Below are 16,395 nucleotides of genomic sequence, written 5' to 3'. Positions count from 1 at the left end.
GCATGTCTTACGAAATTTCTCCCCTCACATTCCCCCATTTTCCCAAGTTCAGTTGAAACGCCCCAGAAGGAGTTGTTGGGATTGCTAACTACCAAAAAGCCATCAAAGTCTATAAACAGCCTTAAAAAATGACAAATGCTACAGGGCAGAAATTTCCTTATGTAGGGTGGTTTGGATTCCCGCTGCATGCGGCAAAGGGTGAGAAAGCCTCTGAGTTGACACCCTGACTTGTGAGAGAACAGAGGACGTAAGAGCATAGTTTTTAGCATTAGAATAATGCTTTTCTTCAACAGAAAAGCTATGTTTTTCCTGGTGTTGAAAGGACCTGTGTCCTTAGTGGAGGTGCCTAAAATTTGCTTTGGGGAGGAACCTTTTCTGAGCCTTCCCTTGAGATACTATAAAATGTCTTCCTTCTGTTAACTCAAGCAGGTAACTCCCAGGTTAAGAGTGAGTTCCAGCAGCCTGTGCATCCCAAGCCACTAAGTCCAGATGCCAGAGCTTCCGGCCTTTCTGAAAGTTCTCCTCCCAAAGCAGTGAAGGTATGATGGCAGTTTCTCTTGGAGTCTTGTAGACATTGGTTTACTAGTAGAGCTCATTGCATCTTTTATCTTTATGTTCATTATAACCTGTTTTTGCTTTCCTGGGGATGAAAATGCCAAATAAGGGCACACTTGAGCCAGTCACTTTCCCTGGAAATCTTGCTGCTTTTGCTCAGGTGTTTGAGCCAGGAGTGGGAAGCCTCACTGCTACCACTCCAGTCTGAAATCTGGAAAGCTCATGAAAGAAAACCCAAAGTTAAAGAAGATAACCTGACATTTTTCTTGTTAAGTCCAAATTCATAAATCTATGAATGGGTAAAAACCTATAAAAAGAGCAATATGAAAAATCTCTTAAAATCAGCCCATTGGATGGGAATGTGCAGTGTTAAAGATTTAGTGGCTCCCTGGTCTGAGGAATTTGACCATAACATGATTGGTGGGTGGTCAGCGCTTTTAAAGAAAGAATGTGTGCATTCCAGTGGGGGTTGACCAGTCCATTTGCTATAAAAATGATCATTCAAATAACACTTACACTAGGTTATAATATTAGATGTTAAGGAATGTCCAAAATGTTTGTACCCTAGGAAAATTTTACTAGGCTACTCAATCTGTGGTCTCCTTTCATTCACTAATTTTTAAAAGCAGTATTTTCCCTTTCTATGAACAAATAAATATTCCCATAAAAATAAACAAAGATAGGGCTTCCCTGGTGGCACAGTGGTTGAGAGTCCTCCTGCCAGTGCAGGGGACACGGGTTCGTGCCCCGGTCCGGGAAGATCCCACATGCCGCAGAGCGGCTGGGCCATGGCCGCTGAGCCTGCGTGTCTGGAGCCTGTGCTCCGCAACGAGAGAGGCCACAACAGTGAGAGGCCTGCGTACAGCAAAAACAAACAAACAAACAAAGAAAGATTAAAAAAAAATCCAACACCTCTTTTAGGCTGCTCACTTAACTTGTTTTAATTGAATCCTTTGCTAATGCAGTGCTGATTTACCCACTTGGTTAATAACAAACATATCTTATACTTCTTTAGTGTCTTCCTCCTCTGGTGTTCTCTTAAGTAGCTGGGTTTTGTTTCAAAGGTTTTAACATTTGAGAGAAACTGAATAGGTAGAATTAGTTTTAAGGTGGTTTGTACTGCTTCAGCCTCATGCACACATCTGCCATGTTTCTATCGCACAACTGTAGGCATGATTGGTCTCTTTTTTTTTTTTTTGCGGTACGCGGGCCTCTCACTGTTGTGGCCTCTCCCGTTGCGGAGCACAGGCTCCGGACGCGCAGGCTCAGCGGCCATGGCTCACGGGCCCAGCCACTCTGCGGCATGTAGGATCTTCCCGGACCAGGGCACGAACCTGTGTCCCCTGCATCAGCAGGTGGACTCTTAACCACTGCACCACCAGGGAAGCCCATGATTGGTCTCTTGATGAAAGTTCTAATGCACAGAAAGGATGGAGATACTCTGTAATGACCTAGATGGGAGAAGAATCTGAAAAAGAGTGGATATATGTATATGTATAACTGATTCACTTTGCTGTACAGCAGAAACTAACACAACATTGTAAATCAACTATACTCCCATAAAAATTTAAAAAAAGAAAGGATGGAGGTAAGACATAGGTGAGGGTTTGGAACAAAGGGAGGAAAGGGGAGAATCCAGGAAAGGGGAGGTCGGGCGAAGAAGGTAAACATGAAAATTTTAGAGGAAGCAGAGATGTAAGAGGGGAGTAAGGTTTATTGAAAGGAACAAAAAGTGAAGAAAGTAGCAAGAGAAAGCAAGTAAATGAGGGAGAAAGAACTGAGCTGCGTGATGGAATCTGCACATGTACTTAACATGACCTTCTCTTCTGGCCTCGAAGTTCTGCTCATGCTGGCATCAGCACTTTTTTTTTCCAGTATCTGAAGTCCAATAAAGTAGCAAATGCCACGGGGTTAATTTCCTCTCCAACAGCAACCCTGCCCAGATGTGAGTCCTTGGGTTGTGGTTCTGGACAAAGAACAGCTAACAAAGCTGACTTGGCCATGGATTCTGTGTGACTGAGGGACTAGGGAAATTCTGTGGCTGATCTAAGAACTAAAATCTGTTCTCAAGTATATTTGAATTGTCAGTCCAGTCTTGCTTCCCTCCCTCAACTGTTGGGCCAGATCTCCTGGTCCTGGGGTGGACCTTTGGGACTCCTCCTGATTCATACTCCAGGGTCTGAGCTGATGAGCAGTGTGCAAAAGAATGCACCTCACTTAGGTCTTCCTGGCACACCAGGGAGAGGAGATGGAGGAAAAGCTCCCTCTGCACCTGCCCCAGATTCATGCCTGCCTTTTTGGCTCTGGTCACCCAGCAGTAGAATGCAGACAAGCCTACTTGCACCAGACATACACCTCAGGTTTTGAACATTGTATAAAGACAGGGGTAAACTGCCTCACTGCCTATGTTTGCCCATGGTCCAAAGCTCAAATGGTTATGGTGTACAGAGCTCAGGGTGGTACCCAATCACATCTCCACTTTATTCACAGGCCATTTATTTTCTCTTCCTCAAAGTTATTCTTTACATTCTGCAGGCAAGTATATAGATATTTTAGTGTTTATAGGAAGACCTGCTGGCATAACTGGTCTTGTGGCTATAGACCATGCAACAGAAGTTGTTTCTCCAGTCTGGGAAATTACATACAGCTAAGAATAAACTTGTTCACTCAGAATAGATTTGTGGATCCCACACATCCTGGTAAAACTGCTCCTCGTTGCCTGTCTGTTATTGAAAACAGGACATCTAAGGTAAAGACTCAATTCATTTCAAACTTTAGCTTAATAAAGTAAAAATACAGAAAACAAAAAAACACCCCATGAATGATACTGGTCTTTAAAAGTAAGGATTTTATCTATTTTGAACACTGGCCAGATAATTCAGTTGATGAGACTTGGCACTAATGAAGTTGACATTGCAGGTTCCTTCTCAAAAGAGATGTTCTGGGTCTAGAGCTCAGTGGGCCCTGTCGGAAGGATCAGAACCTTTCAACTCAAGAAACCCAGAGGTCTCTTAAGCTTTATGTCCTCCCACTGAAATAAGTTACTCCCTAAATGTTTCTGGGGGGAGGATAAGGAAGGAGATGTGACTGGCCCTGGGAACACCTACTGGTCTAGGATAGCCCTCTCCCAGGTTCCTAGGCTGGTCCTGCTGATGGATGTGTAGAGAAAACATGGCAGCCTGCATGAGAGGCTGTACCCTCTGTGCCCTGTCCCTTCCTCCATGGACAGGGTAGGAGGTTTTGTGCTATTTTGCAAATCTACCAGAATTATGCTAGAAGGGCATCTACAATCTTTTCTCACTACCTACATCATTACTGCTTTCTCAGAGCACTAACCCTTCCTCTACACGTAGAGGGATCTGTTTAAGGTGTGAATATCTCCAAAATGCTTTCATAAAGAGTTTCACAGAAAGCTAGGGGAAGGGTTAAGGCTGTTCAGAGCCAGCCCAAGCACTTACTATATGGTGAAGAATTTCAATTTAATTACCCAGGTATTTTGTACAAATTGTAAGGAGGAAATGAAAGGCTTTTTATAGTGTTCTATCTGAGGAATGGAGGCCTGACATCAATACAGATTTTTCTTTTGATTTCACTGTGTCTAAAGGCTAATTAGCTTCACCATTTATGGCCAGCTGCTACCTGCTCCCCTCCCACACACAGACGTGTACCCAAACTGGAGCATTCATTAGACTAAAAAATATATATGAGACAAGAGAGTGAAAGAATGTAGATGAAGTCATAAAAATTTATTGTAAAAAAGCTTTAAGTAGATGCTGATCTACAGGAGGCCTGTAACATCCCTCAGATGGGAAAGACGTGACAGTGTTTAGGGACATCAATTATTTATATATTATCTCACTCATTCCTAAATATCCTGAAGATATTATCTGCATATTTTAATTCGAAACAAAGTGAAGACTGTCGTTTGTTCACAATGCCATGGTGAAATTATGTTCATTTGAGTTAGTTAGCATCTGCTCCCTTCCCCAAAGGGTTTCCTTTAGTTATGGAAATTTATTCCAGGACAATTGAGAAAATACTCTATTGGTTTGTGAGTCGGGAATTCTGAGTTTTAATCTTAATTCTTTTATTGACTGTGCAAACTTCTATAAGGCATCTGACATCCTGGTACCTTAGTTTCTACATTTGAAAAATGGTGAGGGAGGGGAGGTGAAAAAACATCTTACTAACTGAAAAAATATATTGGAAAGATAAAAAATGTCTGACATTCTAATATTGGCAGTGTTTTAAAGGTGGCTGTGCAAGTTCAGGCATACCATGACGGCCTGGGCGGGGTGTGGGCCAGGCCTACCATAACGGTAGAGGTTTGGGCACTGACTGTGCTTCCTGCTGTCTGAATAGACATGGGGGAGATTACAGAAAAGTGGCTGAGAGCCCAGGACAGAGGAAATAAAGGGAATGCACAGCCACAGCCACTCTGACTTGGCATGTTACCATGTTGGGCTCCTCTTGTCTTTATGATGCTATAAGGGCCCTTGGGCAGCTGCCGCATCAACCTTCATTAAATAATTTGAAAAGGGTGTATGGAAAAAAGGAAGAGGAATAATGGGAATCTGGTAGGTCTGGCAAGGTAGAAGCTTGTAGTTAGTCAGATATTTGAGCTAGCAGTCCATTAATTTGATGTTAAGGGGAGGAATGCCTTTTCACTTGTTGTGGAAGGCTCCATTCAAGAGGGAGCCACTGGTGCGGGGGTCAGGTGTGGGAGGTAGAAAGACACTAAAGAATTGTTCACTCCTTGGGTGAAGGCTATAAAAGCTCTCTCTTCTGAGCTGGTACTCTGATCTAGCCTCAGGTAGATGTGAGTGAGGCTGATTTTGCCACGATTAGCAGAGTTACTTGAAAAAGAAAGAAAATGTGGTCTTATTCTTGGATATGAGTCTGTAACTGAGTTTCAGCTCAGCTGCAGAAAAAAGCCCTCCAGGGCACACCAATGCTGTGTATTCATTGAAGGTTCCTGTTTGTCTCTTCCAGCCTCTGATTCCTGCTCCCGGTACCTAATTTCTGCTCCTGCCTTCCACTTTCCTCCTAATGTGAGCTCAACTTGCAGCTTTCTCTCAGGTTTTCCTTTCTATTCACTGGCCTGCACCCTCCTCCTACCGTGTGTTCTCTGTGTGTGTGTGTATGTGTGTGTGTGTGTGTGTGTGTGTGTGTAACAGAGGCATGCTCTGTAGGCTTCCAGTCCCCTTTAGCAGAATAATACCCATTTCCTCCTCTACCATGGGAAATTTCTGTCTCCTGCTCTTTCTTTAGCGACCAGAATGAGCACTTATTCTCCTAAGTATTATAAATACAATATTCATCTTGCAACTGAAAAAGATTTTCAATCTGATAAGTAAATACATTTGTCCTATTACTTTTACATTGTCTGAATTGTGATTTGTACAGCCGCTCTCCAGTGGCTCCAGTTGTACTATTATACCCAAATTTTATTCTGCCTTTTAATGTATTTCCTGCTTGCTAGACAGGGACCTAGTCCTTTTAGAGAAACCTAATTAAATTATGCAAGGACATCTCCACTTAGGTCCTATCTTGTTAGATGTGTCCATCCATATAAGAAAAAACAATTTCGGAATTCCTTGGCAGTCCAGTGGTTAGGACTCCAAACTCTCACTGCTGAGGGCCTGGGTTCAAACTCACAAGCCATGAGGTGCGGCCAAAGGAAAAAAAAAAAGCAAAAGAGAGAAAGAAAAAACAATTCTACAGTGAGGTCCTACTGCATAGCACAGGGAACTATGCTCAGTATCCTGTAATAAACCGTAATGGAAAAGAATATGAAAAAGACTATATATATGTAAAACTGAATCACTTTGCTGTACACCAGAAACCAACACATTGTAAATCAACTATACTTCAATAAAATAAATTTTTAAAAAAGAAAAAACAATTCTGAGCTCCAAATAACGCCCTAATATCTGCTAGCAGCATTCAGTACAATAACATTTGATCATATTTAAGTTCCTCCCTTATGGTTGGTAAACTTATTAAGTTGTAGCTGTGGTCTTTGATTCTTTAAGTCTTTCTTTTCGACTCTAACCCTAGGAATGGAGGGGCTGCTGTTAACACTCAGCCCTCCTCCTTCATTTTTAAATTCTTTGGTGCTATTTGGGAGCACTAATTTTATTAAACTCCCTTTTATAGATATTAACCTTTACTTCCATTTTATGCCCATTTTCTACTCTCATTTTCTGTCCAAATCTACTTGGAAAACCATTCCTATTTTTGCTTTACTTCCTAGTGAATCATGTGGCAAGTGAACCAGCAGTCTGAATTTTTTTTATGGGTCTATTTTCAGATTTTTTAATCAAAATTCTGTCTTACCCATAAGCTGGTTTATCTTAGGCTTACCTTAACCATTCAGGCCCTGGGCTTTGGGACTAAATTGTATTATTTACCACCATACCGGTCTTGGTGGCAGAGGCCACCAAGGTGCCTGAAAGAGCTTCCAGGCCACCTTAACTAAAGCTGCTTCTGCATTTACTGGTTGAGCTGTTTCTGTTGGGACAAATCAAGAGTCACACACACCTAGGGACTTCTTACCCCCACCCCTAGTGGCCATGTAACTATTTCTTATCATGTACAAACTTATGGTTTTGGAATTCTAGCTTTCATCAGTGCTAATACAACCTACTTTATGTAGTTTAGGACTGAGTTTACCAGCAACAGCTGTGCTCACCCTGCCCATATTCCACACTTTACAAACAGTTCATGTATCCCCGTTGTGACTTACCCCCCTACCCAGTACATTAGTTTTATTCTCCATTTGGTGTTTTAAAAAGATTGTAGAACCTATAGCTTTATTGGGCTATGCTTTCTTCTGGAATCCTAATAAAATAGTTTGTGTGTCTTTTAAAATGTTCCATTTATGTGTCAATTTTGCTTTATTTAAAAATGTTATGTCTAGTGGATTGAGCAAGTCAAGATTATATGCAGAGGGGACTGAGAGATGCTTTATCAAAGTGTCTTTTATGAATATTAAAAAAATGTCTCTGTGTATAACTGAGTCACTTTGTTGTACAGCAGAGATGGGCACAACATGGTAAATCAACTCGACTTCAATAAAATAAATAAATAAATAAATAAGTAAAAAGATTTTAAAAGTCTTTTCCTACTTCCCAAAGCCAAATGCTTTCTCTCCTTGAAAGTTACCCCCTTCAGAATCTGGTCTTTAAAAAGTCTGTTCTGCTTCTTATTTGGTGCTTGGATCAAACCATCAAACTTCTTTCTTCTGTATGTGATGACATTTTCTCCTCATTTCCTGTGCGCAGAATCATTTTGTGTGTTCTTGTGTGTGTGTGTGTGTGTGTGGTGGTTTGTCTAAGCCTTTCTCTGCGGTCCAGCCCTAGCTCCACCCATCCTCAGTGGCTGCTGCACTTATGGCAGCCAGACAATCTGGGTAAGGAATTCAGGAGAACCTCTTGGCTTTAGAGAGTCAACCGATAGAATTGCAGTAGTCTTACTGTTCCTCTGAGAAATGACAGACCAGGTAAGGGAGCCCTTAGATAACAAATCCCGGGGCCCACTTCAGCAGAGTACTAACTCATCGCTGGCTTTGCTAGCTAAAGTTGTCCTTTTCTTTTCCTAGAAGTTTCAGGCACCTGCAAGAGAGACCTGCGTGGAATGTCAGAAAACAGTCTACTCAATGGAGCGTCTCTTGGCCAACAAGCAGGTGTTTCACATCAGCTGCTTCCGTTGTTCCTATTGCAACAACAAACTGAGGTAAGCCAGACCAAAACAAGCCATCTCTCTGTGTGTTTGGACCTCCAGAGGGAGTGTTTGGTTTTTAGAACACTGGTACTAAAATCTGTGGTGCTAATAGTGTGTGCTGTTGAGGGCCTCTGAAGAAAGTAAAAAGTACCATTTAATGACAGGCATTTTATATCAAATGGTAATGGTGTTTAGAACTTCTTGGTACTCTCACATGTTAATTTACATGTTAGGACCGAAGCTTAAATCATGTAAGTTGCAGGTAACTGCCCCTGTGACCTAATTTAGTAGAATGTTTTCCCTTGGTATCATAGAATCATACAGTTAAGAAATCTCAAGAGGATACTTGTTGAAGCCCTTGAAATTATCCCAAACACTATATAAATGGCAGAAATAGCAATAATAATAGATCCTGAAGGGCATATATTTTTCTGTATATTGCTTCATTTTATTTTCTGAGAAAATAATTATGTATCATTTCTTCCAAGTTACTCAAAGTATGGATATAAATGTGGCAAATTGGGGAAATATTCCATATTAACTCATTTTAACCATAGAACCTTGGAGGAGGAAGTAACCAAGATGTCATTTCCTCCAGCCTTCCTTCCAGAGCAAGCACCCTTTCCAGCATACTGTTGAAAGATGTCCTGGCACCTGCGTGGCACTTCTGCAGGGGTTAATACCCCACTACAGCTAGTTCCAGTGTTAGTGCTAGCTTGAAAACTTTCCCTTCTGTTGAGCCAAAATGTGCCTCTGTAACTTCCACACAGTGGTTCTTTTTCTGCCCACTGTATTTTTTTCTCCAGAGCACATTTTTCTAAATTCTTGAATTTTTATATTTCTTCTGTGGAAATGCTGTTGTTTTTACCCCCTTTAAAATGTGTTACCCTGCGAGAGACACCAGATGTCCTAAAGGCCTGTCCAGCGCTCTTGTTAGGGTAGACCAACTTCTGGCTACTGCTCACCGTTCTCCTATTAACCATAGCTTTCCTTTATTTAGTCACTGACGTCTGCTCACTGCCAAGCGTTGGCAGAGCATTATACCCATTCCTGTAAAAACATGCTTTTAAATTATAACACAAATGGGAAACTAGGAGGGAAAAGATGCAACTTTTTACAAAGGAATATCATTAAAAGTAGTTATAGGGCTTCCCTGGTGGCGCAGTGGTTGAGAGTCCGCCTGCCGATGCAGGGGACACGGGTTCGTGCCCCGATCCCGGAAGATCCCACATGCCGCGGAGCGGCTGGGCCCGTGAGCCATGGCCGCGGAGCCTGTGTGTCTGGAGCCTGTGCTCCGCAACGGGAGAGGCCACAGCAGTGAGAGGCCCGTGTACAGCAAAAAAAAAAAAAAAAAAAAAAAGTAGTTATAGGTTAGAAATACTTAGGAAATAATATGAATAATCAGAGCTAGGTGGGACTACCTAGGGAAGACTTCCTGGAAGAAGTAACTTTTGCAACAGTTTTGACAGAGGGGAGTGAAATCACTTGAAAATGGGAGCATGTACCAGGTGGAAGAATGTCTTATGAAGGTTCAGAACTAGAATTGAGCATGTTTTTTATAAGGATAGTAAAACAAATGTGCTTAAAAGGACACCCTCAGTGACTGATGTGCTTTTAAAGGTATTTTTCTCACTTAGCATCTTCTGAATATACTGGAATTGCCAGGTTTCAGCCTACTGGTGTAAATAAGAGTATACAGATTTGTTAACTTTATGCTTTTTTTTAAAAACAACAGTCTAGGAACATATGCCTCTTTACATGGGAGAATCTATTGCAAGCCTCACTTCAATCAACTCTTTAAATCTAAAGGCAACTATGATGAAGGCTTTGGACACAGACCACACAAGGATCTGTGGGCAAGCAAAAATGAAAACGAAGAAACATTGGAGAGACCAGCCCAGCTTCCAAATGCAGGGGAGACCCCTCAGAGCCCAGGGGTAGAAGATGCCCCCATTGCTAAGGTTGGTGTGCTGACTGCAAGTATGGAAGCCAAGGCCTCGTCCCCGCTGGAGAAAGAAGACAAGCCAGCTGAAACCAAGAAGTTGAGGATTGCCTGGCCGCCCCCTACTGAACTTGGCAGTTCAGGAAGTGCCTTGGAGGAAGGGATCAAAGTATCGAAGCCTAAGTGGCCTCCTGAGGATGAAATCAGCAAGCCTGAAGCTCCTGAGGATGTAGATCTGGATCTGAAGAAGCTAAGACGAACTTCTTCACTGAAGGAGAGAAGCCGCCCATTCACTGTAGCAGCTTCATTTCGAACCTCTTCAGTCAAGAGCCCCAAAACCTTGTCCCCATCTATCAGGAAAGGCTGGAGCATGTCAGAGCAGAGTGAGGAGTTTGGAGGAGGTGTAGCAGCAGAAAGGAAACAAATGGAAAATGCCAACGCCTCCGAGAAGAATGAAAGTGTGGAAAAAACAACGTGGCCAAACAAGGGATCTAGAGGAGAGGAGGCAGGAAGGAGAAGTAAGGAAGTTCACAGTTTTGAGATGGGGAGTGAAAATCTTATAGAAAATGGTGCAAACTTAGATGAAGGTGATAGAAACCTTCTCACACAGCAGTCTTCACTAGAACCCAAGTCTAAAAATTGGTCTAGCTTTGCAGATGACACCTCCACTAAAGAATTCACTACTCAGAATCAGAAATCCCAGGATGTGGGATTCTGGGAGGGAGAAGTAGTCAAAGAGCTCTCTGTGGAGGAACAGATAAAGAGAAATCGGTACTATGATGAGGATGAAGATGAGGAATAACAAATTGCAATGATGCTGGGCCTTAAATTTATGTTAGTGTTAGTGAGCCACTGCCCTTTATCAAAGTGATGCACAAAACAGCTGTCTTAGCATGAGCTGTAATTTATGTGGAAGTAACTTTGGGAAAGAGTTCTTGCTTCAAAAAAATCCCATACTGTGCAGCTTAAGTGAACTGATTCTAAATGCTAGATAACATTACTTAAATCCTCTCTTTTAGCAATGATGATATACACAACTGCTTTAAGGTCTTTTGGGGGTTGGGAGTGTGTATGTATGTGTGGCGGGGGATATTCCAACGGATATGATCCAGCTTCCACTGTACTCCCAAAAGACAATATGAAAATGGAGAGATGATTAGTAGTACACTGTTACACTAAAAATTCAATTGTGGAATTAGGAAACATGCAGAAGGGATTTAGGGGCCTAAACATTGTGACTGAATGCACTTTAGTATAAAGGGCACAGTTTGTATATTTTTACATGACTACCAATTTATTGTTTAGTAGTCCTCTGTTAAGAGATCAAATATTTAGTCTTTTTAAAAAAAATTTAGGTTAATTTTCTTACTCTGATACATATGGGGAATTTACTGCTTGCTCCGATATATATGGGGAATTTATTGCATCCTGCTTTCTAAACCACATCCTGAACTGGATTATTGAGATATAGCATAACCATCTTTTTGGAGCACCTTTTGAGCACCCTTAGTGCTTGGAGAGATTCATTGTGTCCCAAATAAGCTATGGTATTTGCCAATGAGTTTGACTACACCCCCAAGTGATTGCTTTCTTCTCTGGTGGTATCTGTGCTTCTCATAATTTACTGTAAGCTGCAATATTTTTATAAGATCTTTTGTATTGCTGTTTGCCATGTTGCATATTAGAGCAAAGTGATGAGTTTAAAGGAGGAGTAACAGAAAAAGAAAAACGCCTTAAACCACTTGAGCTCAGATCCCCAAACCCTATATTCTACTTCTGATATCCCCTTTCTGGGACACTAGTTTTTTAATACTTATAAGCTCTGAAATGTATTGATTTTTATGGCAGACAGTATTCCTAGGGTGCAATTAAACCAGTTATAGGCCTTTTTTGGGAGATGGTTTTCTAGTATTAAGGTTTTGGAACAATATAAACTTGAGTACAGTTGTTGTACATAATTGATATTCCAAATTGTATGTTGGGGGAGAGAGGTGTTTTAAGGTATAGGCTTTTCTTTATACTGCATTTTTAGAGATTTAGCTCTGATATTTTTTAGAGATGTAAAATATTCTGCTTTCTTACAGTCTTGCTTACTCTGAAACATTTTTATTCAATAAAGCTTTTAATTTACACTTGAAGTTTTCAATGTTCCTTTTCCATTATTATTTTACATTGTTACAGTCTCTCAGGACCTGCTTTTACCTTAGCAGTTTGGGTAGAAAAGGCAGATGGGTCTGATGGGTATCAAGTGAAGAGACATGCAATGTATACTTCTTACCACTAGGTGGTGGTGTTGGGCTGATCTTAGGCTTTCATCCGCCTAGAAAACATTTTTCTTGAAAATTGAAAGCAACTTGGCAAGAGAATTATTTGTACATTCAAGGTGAGCTGTTTGTTTTACCAATTCAAAATGCAGTGGTGGTTTTTTATTGTTAATTGTACTCCGCATTTAATAATTTACCTTACAAGTATACCTAAATGCTAAATGGAATTTCCAAATGCCTCTGCTGAAAATGGACTTGTTTTCTACCCTGGGCAGAGGCATAGTTGGTTGTTTGATTTCCTTGCTTGCAGAGGCAACTGCCCCAATTAAGGTACCTTTTTTAATGGGAGTGTAGATTTCCTTGGAGATAGAAATGCTTTTTGAGTCATCTGTTAACATTTTCCAGGGTCACTGTGTGTTCCAGCATCTTGCCTGGTCTTCTAAGTGCATGTCCGGGTACTACTATCTGCTCTTGGCCCCAACACAGGCTGAAGTCATTTAGAAAGCCCTGTTCACTGAACAGTTAATCCAGAAGTTCCTGCTGACATTTATAAAATATCCAATCTTGGCTTGGGTTTAGCTACCTTTACTCTGTGACTCACTGCTTGCTGCTCTAACCCTTCCACATTGTACTCCCTATGTCTACTAACCTTATACAAAAAGTCTGAGTGCCTATGGCTGGCATTAATGGGTATCAGTTGAGTATGTCACCATATATCAGGTACTTGGGGGCTGAGATTACCCTTGGAAGAACTCCTTTCTGTGCCTTTCAAGGGCCAAGATAGACATAGGTACAGACAGTAGAGACAAGAATTAGCTCCATAATCAAAATAAAAGGATATTCTTATCAAGAGAATGACCAGATAACACTAAACATTCTTAGAAAACAAAAGAACCTACAGCCAAATAAAAAGTGCTTATCATTTATTCTCTCAGCTCTCTAAATGAAGGCAACTTGTTGGACTATGTCAGTGTTGACAATAGGATGATGTGAATTTTTCTGTTGGTAAAGCAGGCAAAAGGGCCAGCTTGGGACTTCAGATGGTTAAGGAGACTGTCCATGACTGCTACAGGGGCGAACTTAGTTCTTTTACCAGCTTGCTGGTCAGATCACTCCTGGCCAAAGTGAAACCTGTACTAAATTTGCTTTCATTACGTATTTCGTCAGCAATATGTTTTCTAACAGTCAAGAGGTTGAGAAATGGTACATACGTGTTTTTCTGGGAATAGATCTTGAGACCAAGATCATTGTGTGTTGGCCTCTGCATGCTAAGTTAGCATGTTCTTTGTTCCTTGGGGCTCTGCTTTGAATTCCCATGGGATCAGAGAGAGTTTACTTCTTTATTTATTTATTTTGGCCACACCACACGGCATGTGGGATCTTAGTTCCCCAACCAGGGATCGAATCCATGCCCCCTGCAGTGGGGGCATGGAGTCTTAACCACTGGACCACCGGGGAAGTCCTGTGAGTTTACTTCTTTTAAAACATATCTTGAATATAGGGTAGTTACCATTAAGCTATTTCTGGGTTTGGATGAAAATGGCTTCAGGCAGTGTGGTTCTCAGACCAGCAGTAGTGGCATGACCTCTGAGTTTGTTAGAAATGAGAAATGCACATTCATGGGCCTACCCTGAACCTCCTGAATCAGAATCTCTTTGGATGGAGCCCAGAAAACTTTTAGCAAACTCTCCATGTGGGAGATGAGAGAAGCTAATGTCTGAGCTGTGGCACACTAAGGTTTGAGAACCACTGAACTAAAGCAGACCTTCTAGTCTACTCCTTAAGGTGGCTCCTTTTTTTTCTCTTCTTTCTCTCCCTTTGAAATTCTTTATCTTCTGCTGCAAGCATGCCTACTAGTATAAAGATACTCTATCTGTCCTTGGACAAGATTAGTTCTTTAATCTTTTTTCAGATCATTCTAGGTAGCCTGTGGTAATTAACCTTGTAGCCAGGTTTGAATGGTTGGCACCCACGGTTCAGCGTTCTCCAGCGATTGAGGGACAATTTAGAATTCAGTGTTTTGAAGGTTTCTTGTCTATGGCTCCCCTCCCTGTTTATGTAGATCCACAAAAGAGTTCAATGTTTAATGTGGAAATCTAAAATTAAGGAGTTTTGTAGGATAAAGCCGCAGGGTTCTGGAATCTAAAGACTTTCTAGTTCAGAAGCTCAGCTCTACCACTTGTTTATATAGCCTCGGGCAAGCTGCGCTCTGGACCTCAGTTAACTCATCCATAAAATAGTAAATCCTACTTCACAGAATGAGGAAGTTAAATAATGTGTGTAAAATGTTCAGTGCAGTACTTGGCATATAGTAAACCTCATTAAACATTGGCCATCATCTACTTTTCTTTTTCCTTTATATTTTCCCTTGGATATCTTCCATTTCCTTTCTCATGAGAAGAATAAAAGGATTTTTAAAAGTCAATTTTGAGGGATATACGAGGACAGGGGGTTGAGATCATGGAGGGGCACGAAGAGAGAAAAAGGGTGGGGAGCAAAAAGAACGCTGCTAATAGGCGGAACCAGCTGAGATGGCGATAAACCCTAGTGAAAGATGGGGGCTGTGAGGGAGCGGGGAGAGAGAGAGCGAGAGAGAGGTATGGCCTTCCAGGGAGCAGGAACAGCTTAAGCTGGCTGGACTGAGAAGAATGTCCCCATAAGGGAGCTATGCCTGAAATAAGGGGTGTAGCCGTAGCTGGACGGGAGAGTGAGGAAGGAGGAAAATCTTGGCCGAAACCGGTAGCAAAAAGGGGCAGCACGAGCGTTGAGTGCCTGTGCGGGGTGGGACCAGGGCTGGGTGGAGGCGGGGCGGGAAAAGGAGGGGCGTGGCCGGGGTCGGGAGGCGGAGTCCCGAGGAAAGGCGGCCGGGGAGGCTGCGGTGAGGGAGGTGGGCGGGGAGGCGGGATGGGCGGTGAAGAAGCCGGACCCCGCAGAGGAGGCGGGCTGAGACGTGACGGGGGCAAGAAGGGGCCGGAAGGGGGTGGCCGCCGGTCCGGCCCCGCCCCGGGGCCGCCTCCCCGGGGGTTCTGTTGGCCGTGGCGGCAGCTGAAGCTCTGGCGGCGGTGGCCGCGGGGTGGGCGTAAGATGGCGACAGTGGCGGCGGGAGCCCTGGGCCTGCTGTGGGGCTGGCTGTGGAGCGAGCGCTTCTGGCTGCCCCAGAACGTGAGCTGGGCCGACCTCGAGGGGCCAGGCGACGGCTACGGCTACCCGCGGGCCCGGCACATCCTCTCGGTGTTCCCGCTGGCGGCGGGCGTGTTCTCCGTGAGGCTACTCTTCGAGCGGTGAGAGCCCGCGGGCGAGCGGCGCGAAGGGCTGTGGGCGCGGGCTGGTGAAACCGGCCCGGGGGGAGAGGCGGAGGTCGAGGACCGGAAGACGAACTGTAGGGACAGCCCGGAAGCAGGAGGCTGGGAGAGCCTGGGCCGCGCGCGGGATGCTCCGAGGGTGGGCTAGGTGGTCGTGGAGCCTAGGTAAAGACAGGGAGTTTGGGGCTTGGACATTGGAAGAGTGAGGGTCGAAGGGGACACTGGACCCATTCAATTTGAGAGCCCGGGGTGGGTGTCTCATAGGCCTCTCCCCAACATCCAAGGATTCTGCAGACCAAGAAACTGCGCGCTGCGACCGAGAACCCGAGGCGGGAAACAAGAAAGGGCTGCCAGAACCAGAACTAGTTGGGGGCATGGAAGCTGAAGGGTCGGCGCAAGAGCCAGACGTTCCAAGCCGAAGAAATGGGTTCATGGGAAGATAAGATTTGTGAGGACACTCTAGTTCCAGAGAGTTGAGGGGCACAGGATTAGTTAGGCCCTAAGCCTTGGTTCGTCACACCGCATGGACGCGCGCGCGTGTGTGTGTGTGTGTGTGTGTGTGTGTGTGGGTGTGTGTGTGTGTGGGTGTGTGTGTGTGTTTCAATAA

General features: G+C 43.4%; 2 protein-coding genes across 2 annotated transcripts in view; both read left to right on the top strand.

Annotated features, from left to right (window-relative positions):
- Positions 1-11,024, top strand: part of LIMA1 (LIM domain and actin binding 1) — a gene marked incomplete at its 3' end in the record, with an annotated part of 75,630 nt that extends 64,606 nt beyond the window's left edge. The window contains exons 9-11 of the mRNA XM_079715585.1: positions 430-539; positions 8,159-8,292; positions 10,016-11,024. Coding sequence (XP_079571711.1) covers positions 430-539; positions 8,159-8,292; positions 10,016-11,024 — 1,253 coding nt within the window. The remainder of the gene's footprint in view (positions 1-429; positions 540-8,158; positions 8,293-10,015) is intronic.
- Positions 11,025-15,570: 4,546 nt separating this feature from the next.
- Positions 15,571-16,395, top strand: part of CERS5 (ceramide synthase 5) — a gene marked incomplete at its 5' end in the record, with an annotated part of 34,445 nt that continues 33,620 nt past the window's right edge. The window contains one exon of the mRNA XM_079715176.1: positions 15,571-15,767. Coding sequence (XP_079571302.1) covers positions 15,571-15,767 — 197 coding nt within the window. The remainder of the gene's footprint in view (positions 15,768-16,395) is intronic.

This window comes from Hyperoodon ampullatus (assembly GCF_949752795.1).
Source record: "Hyperoodon ampullatus genome assembly, chromosome: 11".
In the NCBI taxonomy this organism is placed as follows: Eukaryota; Metazoa; Chordata; class Mammalia; order Artiodactyla; family Ziphiidae; genus Hyperoodon; species Hyperoodon ampullatus.
Note: the sequence above shows the minus strand (reverse complement) of the source record. Positions and strands in the feature narration are given on the sequence as shown.